The sequence below is a fragment of the Arachis hypogaea genome, chromosome 12 (genome assembly GCF_003086295.3).
Source record: "Arachis hypogaea cultivar Tifrunner chromosome 12, arahy.Tifrunner.gnm2.J5K5, whole genome shotgun sequence".
Lineage (NCBI taxonomy): Eukaryota > Viridiplantae > Streptophyta > Magnoliopsida > Fabales > Fabaceae > Arachis > Arachis hypogaea.
Window position 1 is genome coordinate 113,838,614 of NC_092047.1, and position 20,864 is coordinate 113,859,477.

At 32.0% G+C, this 20,864-nt stretch overlaps 2 protein-coding genes and 1 long non-coding RNA gene across 5 annotated transcripts; 1 reads left to right on the top strand and 2 right to left on the bottom strand.

Annotated features, from left to right (window-relative positions):
* Positions 1-3,452: 3,452 nt before the first annotated feature.
* Positions 3,453-6,597, bottom strand: LOC112728409 (F-box protein At4g00755-like). The gene is made up of 6 exons (XM_025778526.3): positions 5,957-6,597; positions 5,308-5,499; positions 4,743-5,141; positions 4,471-4,628; positions 4,118-4,236; positions 3,453-3,918 (listed from the first exon to the last, which is right to left on the bottom strand). The coding sequence occupies exons 2-6, from the start codon at positions 5,438-5,440 to the stop codon at positions 3,786-3,788; spliced, it is 942 nt and encodes a 313-aa protein (XP_025634311.1). The 5' UTR covers positions 5,441-5,499; positions 5,957-6,597; the 3' UTR covers positions 3,453-3,785.
* Positions 6,598-10,239: 3,642 nt separating this feature from the next.
* LOC112728410 (uncharacterized) lies at positions 10,240-15,344 on the bottom strand. 3 transcript variants are annotated; one of them, XR_011868917.1, is made up of 4 exons: positions 14,975-15,344; positions 13,210-13,289; positions 12,807-13,060; positions 10,240-11,344 (listed from the first exon to the last, which is right to left on the bottom strand). It is a non-coding gene; the product is annotated as an uncharacterized lncRNA (long non-coding RNA). The 3 variants fall into 3 exon arrangements; XR_003166235.2 differs by lacking the exon at positions 10,240-11,344 and adding an exon at positions 12,337-12,682; XR_011868916.1 differs by lacking the exon at positions 10,240-11,344 and having other exon boundaries at positions 12,749-13,060; positions 14,975-15,337.
* Positions 15,345-18,151: 2,807 nt separating this feature from the next.
* LOC112728412 (uncharacterized) lies at positions 18,152-20,789 on the top strand. The gene is made up of 10 exons (XM_025778529.3): positions 18,152-18,353; positions 18,477-18,535; positions 18,637-18,677; positions 18,878-18,909; positions 19,015-19,043; positions 19,374-19,410; positions 19,590-19,646; positions 19,981-20,057; positions 20,168-20,241; positions 20,325-20,789. Exons 1-10 carry the CDS (start codon positions 18,252-18,254, stop codon positions 20,342-20,344), a joined length of 528 nt encoding a protein of 175 aa, XP_025634314.1. The 5' UTR covers positions 18,152-18,251; the 3' UTR covers positions 20,345-20,789.
* Positions 20,790-20,864: the final 75 nt, after the last annotated feature.

Here is a 20,864-nt window from a genome sequence, read left to right on the forward strand (position 1 = left end):
TAAAAAAAAAACTAAACCGCTTATTTAGTGTTTGATGCTGGAACCGTTAAACCAAAGACACCTTAGTGTTAAATTAAATCAAAAGTAAAAGTAATATCAAATGGTAGGTTAAACTAGATTAAGTTTAATAGAAAGCATAAACAGTTGAAACTGACAATGACGCTGTAATTAGACACTTCAATATCAATGATCGAATCCTCCATATATTTACAGTAACACAGTCATGCTACCACAAACTCAAACATAACATATCAATAATCCTCCGGATCGTCGAAGTTTGGATCATTGGCATCCAAAGCCACCGGATCGATCTCCATCTGCCAGTAGTCTTGGCCGCCGATCCACGTGAACTTTCCGCCGTGGCCTCCCTTATTGGACGATCCGCTGAATCCGCTGCTGACAAATTTACGGCTTTCCTTCGACTCGAAAAACGATTTTCGGCATTCCTTCAACAACAAAAACGCTTCTCTATTTGCCTTGCGGTTATCTCCGGCGTCCTTCCCCTTGGAGTTCTTTCCAGCATTCTTCATTCTCACTGCTTTCGTTTTTCACACTTTGAACCCTGATCACTGACGAAGGAGAAGGATTACAATGTATTCATAATAGACCAGAAGTAACAAGTAAATTCTAAAATTCTATCCAAACAATATAAATTAGATACAAAATACCTGAAGACCTTTATCATCGATAAAAACTTTTCTTCCTCTAATAGTACCAAGGTGCTATGCGCATTCAGCAAAAATTAATCCTTGCTCACAAAAAATTGTATTTAGAAATAAAGGAACAAATTGTGATTTTTTACTATTGTTATACACATGTATATATAGAGTATGAGTTTATCTTATCAAAAGTTTATCTTATTTTAAATTTAAATCTTATCTTATCAAAAGTTTATCTTATCTTCAATTCAAATTTTTTAAATACATTATAGAATAACTAATTATTCATAATTATTTATACACTAATTTATTCAAATTATTATCTCTTTCAACAATTATACAAAAAAATAAATTAAATTAAACTATAAAAAATTTATATTTCAATACTATAATCTAATAAATTTCTAAATTCAATAAAAAAATTTATTATATTAATTTTTAATTTAATTATTATTATTATTATTATTATTATTATTATTATTATTATTTGACTGATATATTAAACCCGACTTCACCCGACCCATGTACACCCTAGTAGCTAGCACAGGATACGAGTACGACCATAGCAGTATTGATAAATGTAGCCAAGCTGAAAGTTGGAAGAGTAGAAGCTGTTGGAGCACGTCGTGGGTTGAAATGCTGGGCAAATAATGGGCCATTAGTTGGGTCAATTTTTATTTTCGATTTTGATGCAAAAAATATTATTTACATACTAAAATTAATTACTAAAATTAATCATTATATATTTATATATAAATACACATAATTTTGATAAATCAATATGTTACACGTTATTAAATGGTTGATATCTCTACAATTGAATTAAACTACATTCTTCTAAAATTCTAAATCAAAGAAGAGATAAAAAAAATATTCAATAAGAAGAAAACAAAATAAAATTAAGTGGAGCTCAAACGAAAAATGTTAAAAATGATTCGATAGATGTCTATAATCTATACTAAGTGCAATATTTAAAAATTAAAAAATTATTTAATTTTTTTATACAGTAATTTCTTTTATTTTAATTTAACTATCTCTTTTCAGTTATAAAGGTTTTTTAAGACATAGAAAATAAGAGATTGAATTGATAGTCTTCTTTTAAACTTTATCAATTAATTTTCAAATAAAAAAAATGAAACTTAGCTTTTCTATCTTCAATATGTAAGATTGATTATGCATGAAATAACTTTATTTTATCTTCTAAAGAACAAAAATAAAAACAAAACAAAACAAGAAAGAGAGAAAAATACAACCATGTATCTAATTTTTATTATAATAATGGTAAAATTTTTACTATCTTTTCAAATATTATAAACACCAATTTTTAAGAAATCAAGTGTAATCTTTCATCATTTATTTCATAGATGGGACAAAGAAAAAATATAAAAGAAAAACTATTCAAGAGTAAGAAAATCACACTTTATTCTCTAAAATAAAAATTCAAAATTTAAAGGATCAAAATTTAACATCATACTTTTAACTAAATGTGTTTTTTTTTTTAACTTTCATAATCTTTCATTTTATGAAGAAACACTAGGAAATATTAGTCATGTCAAACTCGGTAATTATTTTTATTCAAAGTCTTATTTGATGCTACTAGGGTTCGTCTTGCTTAATGTCATTCATTATTTATATTTATTACTTCAATGTTATGCGAGTCTATTATTATAAGTTTATAACTAGTGTATTTAATCCACCCTCTTATTTATTTATTCTGTGTAATAATAATAAACACAATATTAGTTTAGATGGTTAGCTCTTTTTATTTTTAACTAAGAGATTTTATATTTAAATTGTACAAATAACTATATATATTGAAAATTCTGTATATCAAACCTCTTTCAATCTTTATATAATAGATAAGTATATTGTTAGTAATGAAAATTATTAAAATAATAATCTTCCAATATATCATGACATATCTTTTGTTTTGATTTTATGCGACAAATTCCATTATAATGTCGTATAGATTTAACTAGATAATAAATAATTGAAGTTGAAATGTTTATAATTAGTTGAATTTTTATTCCACACACTAAATATTATTATAAGGATTAGGGTAACCAGAATAGGCCAAATGTCTTAATGGGTCACTGGACCTTTACGCCAATGGCTGATGTATTTGCATTTTATTGTAGAGAAGCTTGACCTGATGGGGTTGATGTTGTGGATAGTATTTGAAGGGTTCATGTGTTCAATAATGGGTTTAAAATTTAAAAATTTATTTTTATTTTTATAATGATAATTTTAATATAATATATTTTTAAATTATTGGTATTATTAAATGTTAATTTTATAATCTTAGAAAATAATTTTTAAAATTACTCTCTTAGAAGCTTACAAAGGAAAGATCATTGCAAGTTATATATAAATTTTGGATATTAATTTTTTCATCCTTGTGTTTCAAACTTTAAAATTTTTTACAACTTAAATGAAATGTTATATAAATTTTGCTATTTAAAATGAATTTAAAAAGTATTTTTTAAAACTTGTTGAATTGACAATTTGGCAAGGTTTATAACAGAGGGGGAGTGAGAAGTAATCTCCACCAACTTGAAGAATTGAAGCAGGACTATGTTGTACATAGAACTTTATGTTAAAATGACATGCATGTTTTAATCAGTAAAAATAATTATCTGAATTAACATCTTGTGTTAAAATTAGCACGGAAGTATATTTTGATATACAAGTGCAAAACTAACGTGTAATTTTTTTTCTGAGGCATTGATAGATAAATTTTCAAAAAGGAATATGTATGTGGCGACGATTTGTACTTATTAGAAAGTCACGAAATTAAAGAAAGAAAATCGAAATTGTGTTGTTAAGATATTTGAGTTGCATACATGTGACATTAATTTTACAGTTAACTGAACAAAATATATATACAAGATCAATATTTAGGTGAAACAAATCTAAGTAATTTTAGATTGCCTATATCTTTGCAGCTAATTCCTGATGCTCCCATTTACACAAGTTTCTCAGTTTATTGAGAATCAACAAGACTTGATTCACTATTTTTCATCATTCATCAAATACAACAGCACCAGGACCAAGCAGTGCAGCAACAAGAATTTGCTCCCAACGTCTCACGCCCCTCTGCATTATACTTGTGGTAAAAGTCCGCAGTCATGAATGACTGCTCGAGGCGCCTCTTCTTGTTGGAGACATACACTTCAATCTACACTTTCCTGATGGATGGTCTATTTCGACATCAAATGCTGGCAAAAGTGGCCGTCCGACGGCTTGAACATGAGAGATGCTGCATCAAAGATATCCAATTTATCGGAGTTAGAAACATATAAGCAAAATGGCAATTCTTTATTTATGCACAACATTGAATTATCTATGCCTTCAACAATTTTAAGCAGAATAACATTGAATTATCTATGCACAACTGCTTATGACGGGGTGTGCCTGTGTGCATGTGTATGTGTAAGAGAAAGGATTTGCAAATTAACCATATGTAAAATAATTGATCCATTTCTTTCTTTTGAACTCTGCCCAGCAGCTCAACTTGAAGCACATCTCCAATGCACAGAACAGGTTCAAGTAGCTTGAATTTCTGCAAGCAGTTTTCCTGCAGTTTCATTATAGAAATAATTCATTAAACAGTGGCATAGAGTAATCTATGCTACAAAAAAATTGCAATTTTAAATAGATCAAGTCCACAAAAATATCTAGAGGGAAAAAGAGATCCGTTAATGCTCAAAAGATATATGTAGCTGAATCCCAATCCTCCTCTTTGTTGAGAGTGTTTATGGATAGAAAATAGGAAATGCAAAATCACAAGCATGTTAATAGTGCAACTCACTTGCAACATTGCAAATTCAGGTGAAGTATATGTCCATTGAGGACCCCCAAATATTTTATCAGCAAAAAAAAAATCAAGTTCACACATCTCTGATAACTCTAACTTTGTCGCGTATCTTGCACGGCCCATTCGGAATCGGACAGCTTTTGCTGAATATGCTGCATGGTAAAAAGATACATTAATCAGCTAATCAAGTTGAAGTTAATATCCTCGGCATTAGCCATTTTCAGTTCAACTTAATACCAAACTTGTCAATTAGCTACTGGACTAACCTTGGAATGGCTGCACATGAATCTCAGTGATTAGACATAGTTTGGAAGTTAGCATATATTCTAAAGTCTCTGGTACAGAAGGATCACTTTTCCCTTCACTAGACCAGTACGATGTATCTCGAGGGTCCAACGTATTCACATCATTTTCTTCGCGGATCTTATTGTAGCTGGATGCACTTACGGCACTCGAGATGCAATTTCTGCTGATAGAAGGACTGAGACCACATGCTAGGAACGCATAGACTTTATGATTTCTCTTGAGATATTCCCAATTCGAAGAACTTCCAAGCATGTTACTCACTGGTTCAATCATGTTCTCTACCTCGATGACATGTCTAACACCAGATAGTTCAGGAAACATTTTCAAGCAAAGATGCTTGCAAAGGCCATTTTCAATAACTGCATAATATATGGAATGCAAATCAATACAATTTAAACAGCACCATAATATTTCAACATTGGAAAATTTAATACCAATAATGTATCACAAAAAAATAGACTTTGCAAGACAATATAACGTTAGAGAAGCTACAAATTTCACAAACCATGAACTCAAATGGCTTACCAAATTGGTGCCAAGAACGGGAAAGAGTCGAAACGCGGACAAGGTCACAAGGGTCCAAATGAGTGAGAACCTTTATTGACATGTCTGGTCCAAGCCGTTGCAATAAATCCAGTTTGTTTTTCACTTCAGACATGATGATGCTCCCAAATTAGAACCAGCTAAAGTTCAAGTCTACTTCAACCTCACCAGAGACTAATATATTCAAAACATTTAGTGATCAGAATCAAATATCTTCAAGAAACTGGTTTTCCACCGACAATCAATTACATTGACAGGGGAAAAAAGAACAAATTTTATTAAGCTTCACATGATTGAGCCCTTAGAAAATTGACCAAAACCAGAACCAAAAAAGGAAAATTAGTTAGGAAGATTTATTCCCAACTTCCTATATCTGTTCCAATAAGCTAACTGAAAAAATCTTTTTCCAGAAGATTATTTAATGAGGGTACTATGGTGTGAACTAATTACAATGAATGAAGAGATAAATATAAACCCAAATAAGGAAAAATAGGAAAGAGGCTTTAGAAGGATTAGGATTAAGTGTGGCAAAGGGAAACCGTAAACACATACATTCATGTGCATACACAGAGAGAAAACAAAATCTCAATTTTAAAAATTGAAAGATAAAAGAAAAAGAAAAAAGTGGTACCTTTCTGAAGTGCGGATCTAAAGTAAAGAGAGAAGAGAAAGGGGTACCCTTGATTCTGAGAAACCGAGGAAGAAGAAAGGTGTGGATTAAAGAGTGAGAGTGTGAGTGCGCGCAATGAATCTAATCTAAAACAGGAACAAGGTCCAACAGGTGTTTTTGGAAGTGGTTGAAGTATCGCTATGTTACCAAGAACCCTGTGTTTGACATAAACATATTGAGTTAAATATAGATAATAACAATAATAATAATAATTTGAAATCAGTTAAACAAATAATTGTACACTAAAATTAAAAAGTCATGAATTTAACTCTTAAAATTAGTAAATTAATATTTTTATAAATTATATACAATGAAAGATATTTTTGAAAATAATATATACTAATACTCTTTTATATTAGAGTAAAGTATCGTTTTTTTTCCCAACGTTTGAGGTAAGTCCTATTTGTATCCCTAACATTTAAATCGTCCTATTTGTATCCCTAACGTTTATAAAAGTGATTCAATGTTATCCTACTATCAATTATACTAACAAATTAGAAAAAGTATATTTACTCTCATGATAGAAATTAATTTGTATTAAAAATGGAATGAAATATATGCAGAAGAAGAACACACTTAATGTATCATAATAATATAGCTAGAGTTAGTTAGTTCTAAAGCTAAGTGTTTGTAGAGAATATGTACAGTTCTGTTCCATGTGAAATTGTTTCTCTCTTTTTTTAAAATAAATAAATAAATAAATGTGTCTATACTCATATGCTAAGATACTTCAGTAGCATATACATGTCTTGATTGCATCCTTTGCTTTTGCAACAAGCATTCTATTCTGCCTTCTTAGTTCTCAGGAATTGAGCCTAGATCTTAATTGAGGGAGACAATTATAGAAGTTTAATTTCACATATAAAATTGAAAAATAATTGATTCGCTACGGACAACGAAGAATATAACAATTTAAAGGTGTACTACTTATTTGTCAGTCGGGTTGGTGAAATAGTTCACCCGTGATAAAAAAAAAAAAAAGCCAAATAAAAAATTAAAATTTCATTAAAAAAAAAACTAAACCGCTTATTTAGTGTTTGATGCTGGAACCGTTAAACCAAAGACACCTTAGTGTTAAATTAAATCAAAAGTAAAAGTAATATCAAATGGTAGGTTAAACTAGATTAAGTTTAATAGAAAGCATAAACAGTTGAAACTGACAATGACGCTGTAATTAGACACTTCAATATCAATGATCGAATCCTCCATATATTTACAGTAACACAGTCATGCTACCACAAACTCAAACATAACATATCAATAATCCTCCGGATCGTCGAAGTTTGGATCATTGGCATCCAAAGCCACCGGATCGATCTCCATCTGCCAGTAGTCTTGGCCGCCGATCCACGTGAACTTTCCGCCGTGGCCTCCCTTATTGGACGATCCGCTGAATCCGCTGCTGACAAATTTCCGGCTTTCCTTCGACTCGAAAAACGATTTTCGGCATTCCTTCAACAACAAAAACGCTTCTCTATTTGCCTTGCGGTTATCTCCGGCGTCCTTCCCCTTGGAGTTCTTTCCAGCATTCTTCATTCTCACTGCTTTCGTTTTTCACACTTTGAACCCTGATCACTGACGAAGGAGAAGGATTACAATGTATTCATAATAGACCAGAAGTAACAAGTAAATTCTAAAATTCTATCCAAACAATATAAATTAGATACAAAATACCTGAAGACCTTTATCATCGATAAAAACTTTTCTTCCTCTAATAGTACCAAGGTGCTATGCGCATTCAGCAAAAATTAATCCTTGCTCACAAAAAATTGTATTTAGAAATAAAGGAACAAATTGTGATTTTTTACTATTGTTATACACATGTATATATAGAGTATGAGTTTATCTTATCAAAAGTTTATCTTATTTTAAATTTAAATCTTATCTTATCAAAAGTTTATCTTATCTTCAATTCAAATTTTTTAAATACATTATAGAATAACTAATTATTCATAATTATTTATACACTAATTTATTCAAATTATTATCTCTTTCAACAATTATACAAAAAAAATAAATTAAATTAAACTATAAAAAATTTATATTTCAATACTATAATCTAATAAATTTCTAAATTCAATAAAAAAATTTATTATATTAATTTTTAATTTAATTATTATTATTATTATTATTATTATTATTATTATTTGACTGATATATTAAACCCGACTTCACCCGACCCATGTACACCCTAGTAGCTAGCACAGGATACGAGTACGACCATAGCAGTATTGATAAATGTAGCCAAGCTGAAAGTTGGAAGAGTAGAAGCTGTTGGAGCACGTCGTGGGTTGAAATGCTGGGCAAATAATGGGCCATTAGTTGGGTCAATTTTTATTTTCGATTTTGATGCAAAAAATATTATTTACATACTAAAATTAATTACTAAAATTAATCATTATATATTTATATATAAATACACATAATTTTGATAAATCAATATGTTACACGTTATTAAATGGTTGATATCTCTACAATTGAATTAAACTACATTCTTCTAAAATTCTAAATCAAAGAAGAGATAAAAAAATATTCAATAAGAAGAAAACAAAATAAAATTAAGTGGAGCTCAAACGAAAAATGTTAAAAATGATTCGATAGATGTCTATAATCTATACTAAGTGCAATATTTAAAAATTAAAAAATTATTTAATTTTTTTATACAGTAATTTCTTTTAATTTAATTTAATTATCTCTTTTCGGTTATAAAGGTTTTTTAAGACATAGAAAATAAGAGATTGAATTATTGATAGTCTTCTTTTAAATTTTATCAATTAATTTTCAAATAAAAAAAATGAAACTTAGCTTTTCTATCTTCAGTATATAAGATTGATTATGCATGAAATAACTTTATTTTATCTTCTAAAGAACAAAAACAAAAACAAAACAAAACAAGAAAGAGAAAAATATATAACCATGTATCTAATTTTTATCATAACAATGGTAAAATTTTTACTATCTTTTCAAATATTATAAACACCAATTTCTAAGAAATCAAGTGTGATCTCTCATCATTTATTTCATAGATGGGACAAAGAAAAAATATAAAAGAAAAATCATTCAAGAATAAGAAATTACACTTTATTCTCTAAAATAAAAATTCAAAATTTAAAGAATCCAAATTTAACATCATACTTTTAACTAAATGTGTTTTTTTTTTAACTTTCATAACCTTTCATTTTATGAAGAAACACTAGGAAATATTAGTCATGTCAAACTCGGTAATTATTTTTATTCAAAGTCTTATTTGATGCTACTAGGGTTCGTCTTGCTTAATGTCATTCATTATTTATATTTATTACTTCAATGTTATGCGAGTCTATTATTATAAGTTTATAACTAGTGTATTTAATCCACCCTCTTATTTATTTATTCTGTGTAATAATAATAAACACAATATTAATTTAGATGGTTAGTTCTTTTTATTTTTAACTAAGAGATTTTATATTTAAATTGTACAAATAACTATATATATTAAAAATTCTGTATATCAAACCTCTTTCAATCTTTATATAGTAGATAAGTATATTGTTAGTAATGAAAATTATTAAAATAATAATCTTCCAATATATCATGACATATCTTTTGTTTTGATTTTATGCGACAAATTCCATTATAATGTCCTATAGATTTAACTAGATGATAAATAATTTAAGTTGAAATGTTTATAGTTAGTTGAATTTTTATTCCACGCACTAAATATTACTATAAGGATTAGGGTAATCGGAATAGGCCAAATGTCTTAATGGGTCACTGAACCTTTACGCCAATGGCTGATGTGTTTGTATTTTATTGTAAAGAAGCTTGACCTGATGGGAATTTTTTTTTTTTTGGTGACTTGACCTGATGGGAATTGATATTGTGGATAGTATTTGAAGGGCCATGTGTTCAATAATGGGTTTAAAATTTAAAAACTTATTTTTATTTTTATAATGATAATTTTAATATAATATATTTTTAAATTATTGGTATTAAATGCTAACTTTATAATCTTAGAAAATAGTTTTGAAAATTACTCTCTTAGAAGCTTACAAAGAAAAGATAATTGCAACCTATATATAAATTTTGGATATTAATTTTTTCATCCTTGTGTTTCAAACTTTAATTTTTTTTACAACTTAAATGAAATGTTATATAAATTTTGCTATTTAAAATGAATTTAAAATGTATTTTTTAAAACTTGTTGAATTGACAATTTGGCAAGGTTTATAACAGAGGGGGAGTGAGAAGTGATCTCCACCAACTTGAAGAATTGAAGCAGGACTATGTTGTGCATAGAACTTTATGTTAAAATGACATGCATGTTTTTTTTTTTTTGAAAGCAAACAGCTCAACACAGTAGTAGTGGAGCAACCAAGTCGGCCAAACTAAAAACAAACAAATATAACAAAAAACAAACAATAACGAAAGCCGTCCCCTTGTCATCTTCGGCATAGCCATCAACAACTAAAGGGATCTCCACCGCTCCACTCGTTAGCAATAATCGAAGACATGTTAATAATTTCTTCAACTCCTTTGCTTGTGTGCTGAAAGATTCGCCTATTCCTTTCCAACCAGAGGTTCCAGATTATCGCGCAGAAACACCTTAACCGGTGGTTCCGCTCTTCCACTCTCCTTGGTTCTTCTGTCCAACTAAGAAAGTGCTCTTTCAACGTTCCCGGAAACGACCATCGTCGCCCAAATGCTGAGATCCAAGCACTCCACACCTGCCAAGCAAACACACATCCTAGAAACAAATGGTGAGCATCTTCCACCTCGTTGTTACAAAGAACACAAGTAACGTCTTCCTCGCTGATAATATCAAACCGGCTCAATCTGTCCTTTGTATTCACTCTTCCTATCAGAACAAACCAGACAAATAATTCCACTCTAGGCGGAACCAACCCCTTCCAAACAGTCCTGGTGAAGTTGTAGCTAGTTACCTCCTCTGGGATCAGTTCCTCCTGCACCACCTGCACAAATGAGTTAGTTGTAAAAATACCTCGCTTATCATATTTCCACACCACTCTGTCCTCTCTGTTATGAACTAGTCTCACAGGTCTCAAGATCTCATGCATGGCACTCAGGAGTTCTAACTCCCATTGGAATAGCTCACGCCTCCATTGGAAGTTCCAAATCCACTCAAACCCATCCCAAAACCCGCACTCCCCAATAACAGATCCACATTGGTTTGAAACTGAGAAAAGCCTCGGGAAGCGATCCTTCAAAGATCCACCAAGTAACCATACATCCTCCCAAAATCGAGTCCGACACCCATCGCCAACCTCCATAGACAGGCCTGTAAGCATCTTATCCCTTAGATGTTGATTCATGAATTGTAGCTGACAAATATCCTTCCATAGTCCTCCTCTAGTAGGCAGTAAAAATGACATGCATGTTTTAATCAGTAAAAATAATTATCTGAATTAAACATCTTGTGTTAAAATTAGTACGGAAGTATATTTTGATATACAAGTGGAAAGCTAACGTGTGATTTTTTTTCTGAGGCATTGATAGATAAATTTTCAAAAAGGAATATGTATGTGGCGACGATTTGTACTTATTAGAAAGCCACGGAATTAAAGAAAAAAAAATCGAAATTGTGTTGTTAAGATATTTGAGTTGCATACATGTGACATTAATTTTACAGTTAACTGAACAAAATAAATATACAAGATCAATATTTAGGTGAAACAAATCTAAGTAATCAAACACGAATAAAACTTAAAAACAAGGTTGTTTACAATAGATAGTGATTAACCAACCACAAATTAAAAAAGATTGTTAATTACTTTTATACCAAAAATATTAAGATATAGATGTTTCTTTCTTCTATTATAAATAATTAATTAAACTTGTTATATTTTAGTTTGCCATCTATTAATAAAACAGAGTAAATATTTTTTATTACTCAAGCCAACCAATATCCTTTTCCTTTTAAGGTTTACAAGTTTTGCTTTATTTTATTCATTTTATCTAAAATAGTTGTTTAGAATCAATCTCAAAGATAACCTAAAATGTTTGGCAGACTTTCAGTTGCAGAAGGCATTTGTTTGGCAGCATTGGTAATATTAGACTAGCAATTGGTTTCCACCAATTTTTTTATGCTAGTATCTTAAAATAAGCTAGCTTACTACAATTCAATAAACTTCAAAAAGAACAGGCTTTTCTTTCAATAAGGAGCACAAAATTCTTTGAAACATAGTCACCAGTAGCTGAGGTGAAAGGGTAACATATGCCTTTGAAAGCAACCAAAATCCATGACATGTATGTTAGTTATATTGATTGCGGTCTAATCAGTTAGCAAATCCAGCAAATGAAACAAGCAATAGTATCTCAACCCAACAAGTACAAATCACAAATCAAACAGAAAATACCAAGATCCAGATTTTCTTTTAGATAGTTCATAGATAACTCAACCCAAATTTGGGGAGTAAGACATTACATCATTCAACTCCAGGGACATATAAGTATACCTACTAACCAAAATTTAATTATTCAACTTTAGCATTAACAGGGATTAAAATAGCTTGGACAAACTTTTAATTTAGAGGAGCAAAACCCTAGACTATACATTAGTTTGACCCTAGTAGTTAACTGAGATCTCTTGCAACCAAGCTCAAATCCTCTTCTAGTTCTCCTTCTCCCAAGTTATTCAAGCTAGCTATCTATTTAACACAGTAAGCTTTGCAATGCAATATACAGCATCTGTCATTGCAGCACAGATATGCATTTCAACTTCAACATAGATAGAACAGACGTTGAGGCCTATAATTATTGTGTTCAGAAATTTAATATTTGATAAAGGAATGGGAAAATATTCCAAATTTACCTACAAACAGTAACAAATATCAGGATGCACGAATGAGGCCATGACGGTACTGAGTAGCGAGTACCAAATCTACCTACAAGACACTGCTGCAAACCAGTGACATCATCCACTACATTCACAATTCATAAATTTACCGGAAGAGCCTCAACATTGGTCTTTTAAATATTCTTCCTTCAAGCTTTAATCGTCTATATGCTTCTCTCAAGTGACATAGACGAATTGGTCCTGATTCCTCTCTTGCATCACTATTCTAGCTGCAAAAAAGTAGTAGTTTTTATCAACAGGAACTTTTGGAATCAGAATATTGGCCTTCTTAGAACCAAGAACTGCGAGATTTTGACCTTAAAAACATCGTGCATGAACCATCTCATGCTTGTAAGCTATAAATGGAAACTTCCCATACCTGTTTCAACAACTTCACCAACAAACATTTTTGCGATCCCCGGTACTACGATCGTCATCGGCACGGAAATTTGATGCTTGCTAATAATTGTTTGAATATCATCAAAGAGAAGAAAGAAGAGGCAACTTGTAAACAATCTCATCTTACTATAATATAAACTACAGTGCAAATTACAATGCAAAAATAGCAATTTGTAAACTACTATACAAATGCATAAGCCCATAAGTATCAATAATTCAGAACCAAGGTGATATGCAACAAAAACCAATCTTGAAGATTAACCAAGGAGAAAATGCAAACAAGGTTTCAAGTGTCTAAGTATTGGGAAAAAAGAATCCTTTTTAGCAAATCAATTTGGGAAACTATTGTATTTTGCCAAATACACTACGTTTTCCTTTCAGCAGCTGAAAGGAACCCTAGTCAATGAGTCACCCACAGCAAGGTTCTGAAAATTGAACCGATCATCAAACCACTTATTAGTTCATCGATTTAAAGGTTTAATCGGTTTAATCGTGATTCAACCGAAATAATCAAATTATAATAAAATAACATATTAAATTTTAAATAAATATACAAAAATATAAATATATTCTGACATAAATCTTAAATATAGACAAATTAAAAGTATAATTCCAATTAAAATCTCATCATAATCACATTTAAATACAATACATGAGTCAAATATAAAAAAAATATCAAAAGTTAAATTTTATATACATATAAAATTTATAATATTATATGAAATTTAAGATAATCACAAAAAACAAAAAAAAATTTATTGAATTAACCAAATCAATCATAAATATTCAATCATCTACTTATTTAGTTAATTCAATTCATCTATTTTTTCGTTAAAAACAAAAATAAAAAAATTATTTTTTCTATAACAAAAGATTGGTCATAATCAAGATCCATATTCATGTGTGAACTTGTGTAACGCTATAATTTCACTTATTAAAGTAGAAGTATCAATTATTATTAGACAATGATATTAAAAATTTAAAATGTAGCATCCGATACTCGATGGAACAAGGCATACTTATTGTGAGACAAAAGAAATGGAAACGGCAGAGTCAAAAAGTGCAGACCCTAAAGGCCTAACCGTTGCATTCTCTACCTTTAATCCTTGTTGTGTAAGATCCATTCTCATGGCTCTCTTCTCTCCCAATAAGTCAACTACTTGAACGTGTACTTGAAGTTATCAATAGAAAAAGATAATGATCCCTTTCTCCTTGCAGAAGAACTATTCTAAATCCCTCCTTCTACTCATAATGAACAAATAGAAATTCTAACAAACTTTTAACAAAATTTTCAACATAATTTCAATAAAGATTAACAAGATTTTCAGCTAATCACAATTTTAGCAAAATTTCAGCACAATTTTAACAAAGATTAAACATCTTTTTTCAAAAATTAACCAAAAGGAAAAAAAATACAATAACAATACAATATCACAACAATCCAATAGCCTTAGGTGTTTCTTAGTTGATACTCTCATCCATACCTAAAAATCACCAGCAATCCAATAACAATACAATCCAATTACAATATCACAGTAACCCACAGTAACTCACTCCAACCCAGTAATCTCAAGTTTCAAAAGTCAAAATTATTCAACAATCATTCAATTCAGTAACAAGTCCACAGATTAACTAACAACAATTATTCAGCAATTATTCAACCTAGTAACAACAGCAAGGTTCACAGACTAACTAACAAGTAACAACAATTATTCAACAATTATAGTTTAAAAAAAAATTAATACCTAGAACTAAATGCTAGAACAGAGCAGAGCAGATCAGTAGCAAGAAAGGAACAGGGCACGACCGAAGGGCTGACGCGATGGAACAGAACTGGCGCCGGCGAGACAGTGGCTGCGTGACGGAGGCAGGAGGCGAGGCCGGTGACGGTGGTTTTGAAGCTCAAGCGTGGATGCACGATGGAGGAGAACGACGTTGCGACAGTGGCTTCAAAGCTCCAATTTGCAACGGCGGCGGTTGCTTGCCGGTGGCGGGACAGAAGTGAAGGAGGAGCTCAATGACGATGAGAGGAAGGGTGATGGCATGATGGGAGTGCTGCGCGTGTTTGCCGTTTTGGAGAGACTAGGGTTGGGAGTGGGACGTTGGGTAATGGTTAGGGAGTTCCTCAATCCAAACGGCAGCATTTTGGAGAAATTTAGAAAACCGGCCGGGTTACGGTTCGGTTCGACCGGCCGATTTCTGGCCGGTTCGACGGTCCAATAGCGATTTCTCATATCCCCGGTTTTGGCATCTATCCGAACCGCTTTCTCATATCCCACAGACCCACTCACCCCTCTGGCCCTCTCCTTCTCCTCTCGAGCCTCCAGCCCTCCACTCTCACCTCTCGCTCTCAGTTCGGCAGAGAAGAGAACTCGAACGCAGCTTGGAGGAAGCACCCAAGGAACCCTCCATCTCGTCATTGTTCTTCAATGTCCAGCCACCGCCGCCGTCCTCATTGCTACAGCTTTTGCACAACGTCGCCCTTGTTCGCCGCGCGGCCGCCTCCTTTTTGTTCAATCTTCTGCCTCTGTTTTTTGGCCAACCCTTGCTCTGCCCTTGCTGGAGCTGTTTAGCCCTTTGTTCAGCCCTCTACACCGCGTGTTCGAGCTTCTGTTCCGCCACCTTTCAGCCACCGTTCCGCCATTGTTCAGCCTCCGTTCAGCCATTTTCGTCGCATTTTAAAGCTCCTCCCTCTCCCTGTACTGTTTGAATTTCAGAACTGTTTCATCCTAGGGTGATTTTTTTTCCTTCTTGTTCTTTCTTGTATTAATTATTCAGTTATTGTTTTATTTGATTGTTGTTTTCATGATTAGTATATTTTTCTAGTTCTTGTATTGTTGTTGGTTTGCTGTAGTTTAAAATCTTAATTGTTCTTGTTATTTTGATTTTCAGGTTTAATTGATCTTATTAATTTGTTAATTTGATGAATTATTATTTTGGTGTTGTTCTTGACATTTTGATTGTTATATTGTGTTTTGCTGTTGTTGATTTAATAAATTGTTCATTGAGTGGAAGATGAAAACATGCCATGTTAAAACTGCTCCTGCCATGTTAAACCTACCATGTTAAAACTGCTCCTATTGATTTAGTGTGGCTCAATCTCTGCTTCCAAAGAGATTCTACCACCATGCTTGGACCTTCTCTCTGAGGTTGGCCCTATGATGATTAAGGATATAAATCTTGTGACCCACTTTAAAAATTAACTTTTTAGTTTTTTTTTTAAATTGAATGTCTGAAATTTTGCTTGTTGATGCTCGTAATTTTGTTTGTTGATGTGTGAATATATTCTTTCATATCCCTCACTAGGGGTGCACATGGGGACCGGTGAAGTCGGGTTCGTCGTGACCCGAACCCGACCCTAAATAATGACCGGGTCTATTTATGAGACCCTTACCCGACCCTAGACCCGATGAAATCGTGTTAATTTCGGGCCACACTTAAGCCGGGTCTAGACCGGGTGAAGCCCGGGTCTTGATCAACTTTATCACGACATCACCAAAAATTAGATTCTACATCTTTTGAACCTCTAAATTTTGAAAAATAATTATTCCATAACAATGCAACATTCGCATAATAATAATTTATAATCTAATAATAATAATTTAAAGTTTCATAATAATAATTATATTAATTAGACATTAAACATTCAAAGTTCAAAAGACAATTAAAACAAAGTTAACAACCAACACAAGATTAACATAATAATAATAATTTATAGTGTCATATCAACCAATAACAACAAAATATTAAGTAGCAAATAACTACACGGGTCCAACGGGCCGGATCTGGGTGACCCGAGACTTGGCCCGAACCCGATTTAATAAATAATCGGGGCCATCTATTGAAACCTCGGGTCTGACCGGACCGTAACGAAGTCGGACCAAATTAGCTCCGAAGTCATCGGGTCCGGTCCGGATTTTCGGGTCGGACCGGGTCTTGTGCACTCCTATCCCTCACTAAGTCGTAGTGATTTGTATGCCTTTGATCCCATAGCCTTTGTTAGTTATTGTTGCATATTGGTAGATAGAAGACATCAAATTTTGTGACATATGATAGTAACTAGTAAGTAGAGTAGTTTATTCTTTTCTTTTAGAGATATGTCAGATAGAACAATGTATATACTTTTGAAAACCAAATTATTTCTTTTTGAATCAAAATTTGGGTGATTACCCTTTTCTAAATATGCAAGCAATTCTATCTAGTTGGCTATGAAAGCTTTCATTTTTTTTTATAGTATTAGTTCATGTTGTAAATGACCTTGTTTTGCAAATAAAACGGTTGTGAAGTTACTGTGAAACAGTGACGTTGAATAGTCTCTCGCTCTTTCTCTAATTTATTTTCTATTTTTTCCTTTGGAAAAAAAACATATTAGATATTTTCTTTGATTGGAATGTAGAAGATAATACATCTTTTTATGATTTTATTCTTTATTGTAACAAATTTTGAATAATTGTTGTTAGTTAATATGGAACCTTGCTATCATTATTTTATTTATTCGTTTTATTATAAAACGGTTATTTCGATTGAATCATAGTTGAACCGATTAGACCAATAAACTAATAACTAAAACGGTTTTATTACCGGTTCGGTTTTCAAAACCTTGCAATTTTACACTACTCCAAATAATAAAATAACAGAAACCATGGGTGTAAGAAAAATTGACAACATCGCTTGAGAAAAAGAATTAAATTATCCATCATTTCTTTTTTTTTTTTTTTTTTTGGACTTGGCCATCATTTCTGTAATTGAAGTGACTCTCCATAAAATATTGTTAATGGGCCTTGGCCCATTGGGCCCTTTTTGTTTGTGAAAGGAAGGCCCATTGGGCCCTTTTTGTTTGTGAAAGGAATTAGCTGACCAAACAAAAAAAAGAATGGGTTAAGGTGTGTACTCTAAAATGGTCCTCACGGTAGACCCTTCAATTTATCGATTTGGTTTTCATCAGAATCAGAAGACGAGGTGGAAGAAGGAAGCAAAAAGAAGCAGTGGTTGAATGAATGAATCAGTGAAACTGAAACTGAAATGGAGAACAACAACAACAACAATAACAACGCTATGATTCGTGAATGGTTCGACAGAGTTGACTCTAACAAAACTGGAACCATAACTGCTCCCCAACTCAAGGTCCTTTTTTTATTGTTATTTTTTATTATTGTTATTTTTCCATTTAAACTTTGAATTCAATTGATATTGTTTTGTGATTTAATAAAAAAAACTTTTTTTCCCCCTTGTTGGTTGAATAATCAGAGTGCTTTAGCGGTTGGAAACCTGGAATTTCCACTCTCAGTTGTTGAGCAGATGATCAAGTTCATATATCCAATTTCTGTGTTTCAAATGCTATTATGTTTCAATTTTCTCCATTCATAATCTAATTCCTTTCTTGTTTTTTGTTCTCATAATTGTGTAGGATGTATGATTTTGATAGGAATGGTACTATGAGCTTTGAAGGTATATGCCCATTGCACTCTATGCTTAACGCACTATGCTCTAAAAAGAAGCTGAGATTTACATCAATAATCAAATACTATCTTGAAATTTGGAAAGTAGTGTTCTTTCATATATGGGACTTTATTTGTTGGAGTTTGTTTATAGTAGAATTGAAACATGTTCTACCTCACTCTAACTTACTCGTAAATGGTTTGCTCTAGAATTTGTTGCACTCAACAAGTTCCTTATTAAGGTTAGTGTTTCTCTATTATGCATTTGATATGTGAGTTTATTGTCATTAACCTATATTTGATATTAAGTACGTTGGTTCTAATAACCACTATAAATGGCTCTTCAGGTTCAACATGCATTTTCTGATCTTGAGAGGTGATTGGTTTATTTATATGCTTTTGTTCCATTCTGTTTATTTGTTTTCAGAACTTTATCTTGCATGTAGTTTCGAGTGATATTATTGTAGGCAATTACATTGTGAATGATCTTATAGGAAAGAAACTAACGACATGAAAGGTTTATAATCAATTTGTTCATGCTTATTTTGGATCGATATCGCTGTGGCCTATATAGCTTATGTCTAAACTCTAGCTTGTCAGTATAATTCTGTGGTCATACCGGAACAAGTTTAGTTTTAAAGATCCACTGCTTGGCTGATCACTTGGTTCTGCAGTATAACACTTCTTGTTCGGTTCATTGATGCAGGGGTCGTGGCTTTCTTGTCCTTGATGACGTTTTTGAGGTATATTTTAAGAATGATTTCAAAGATGTTCTGTTTATTGTGTCACTGGTTTTGCTTAGCCAGACGAGCTTATGGTTCTTATTAGTACTTCCCAAGCTGTATCAACAAAATGTTGAGTTGCGTAGTTTATGTGTAATGTTGGATGCAACTCTAAATAACTTTGCCGAATCTGTTTCCAGGCATTGGTAAAGATTGGCTTCACGCTGGATTCTCCTGCATTTTACTCTGCCTGTGCGGTAAGGCATCGTCATAGTTTAATTGTGTAGTAAATCATCCTGGAGAAGTTGCACATCACATTGACGACTAGTGGTTAAGCCAAAACTATCTCAATTCTCAATGTTTGTTTACACTACTATTATCCATGCCTTAATTTCTGTATGCTCCTTTCTTGGGATAATAAGTTGAAAATGCTTTATTAGTCAGATGGAGAAAGAAATAATGCAATGTGTTTAGCATGTAAATTTATTTAGTCCTTGTTTGATTGCTTACAACTGCATAGTAGGCCTCTCATCTATGCAACATTGCCATTTAGAAGGCCATGCTCAAATGTTTCTCTTTGATTATTCTCAGAGCTTTGATCAAAGTAAAAGTGGGAAGTTTAGACTGGATGTCTTCATATCACTTTGTATATTCTTACAATCAGCAAGGTATATATATTCAGAGAAAAGCCAGAAAGCAATATTTTCCACGCAATTTTTATTTGACCTAGTGTTGAACTTTCATTTCACTGATAAGGACCTTCTATTATGTCTTTCAGGAATCTGTTTAATTCATTTGATACTGCAAAACAAGGAAGAATTACTCTTGATCTGAACCAGTTTGTATATTGTAGTAAGTACACACTTTGATCGGACGGTGTACTTTATTTTGATTCTGGCTTTCTCGCTCTTAGATATGTTCTACTTCCTTTTCAGCTTCCAATTGTAGAATATGATTCAACTCTGAGAGGACGTATTCTGAAGATGATTCATGTATGCTGCACTTTGTAAAATTTCTCAAATGCATTTCTATAGCCAAGTTAACTTTGTCCTGCATACGCTGAGATAATCATTTTTGAGGTTTAGATATTTCTCCCATTTACATGGAAATTGCTGTAAAATTAATTTTCTTTCTAATGTTATAATCTTAGTTTTACATGATGTCTTGTGAGATGGTCCGGAGGTTGATGACGTAGAATGTACTATACCAAATGCATTTTCAATCAGTTAACTTGTGTTATGAGCTAAAAAGGGAATTGACCCAAGTATATGCTTTCAAATATTTGGTTATGTAATTGATTCCCAGAGTCCCATTTCGGTGAGGTGATGCATTACTTTTCAACCAGATGTATGTAAATAATATTTGATTATATTTACTTTGTTATTTAAGCTTTTAAATAATTGCTACTCTAATTCCATCCTAAAGTTCGTCATTTTATTTTTGTACACAAATTAGTTACCAAATCAAATATAGTA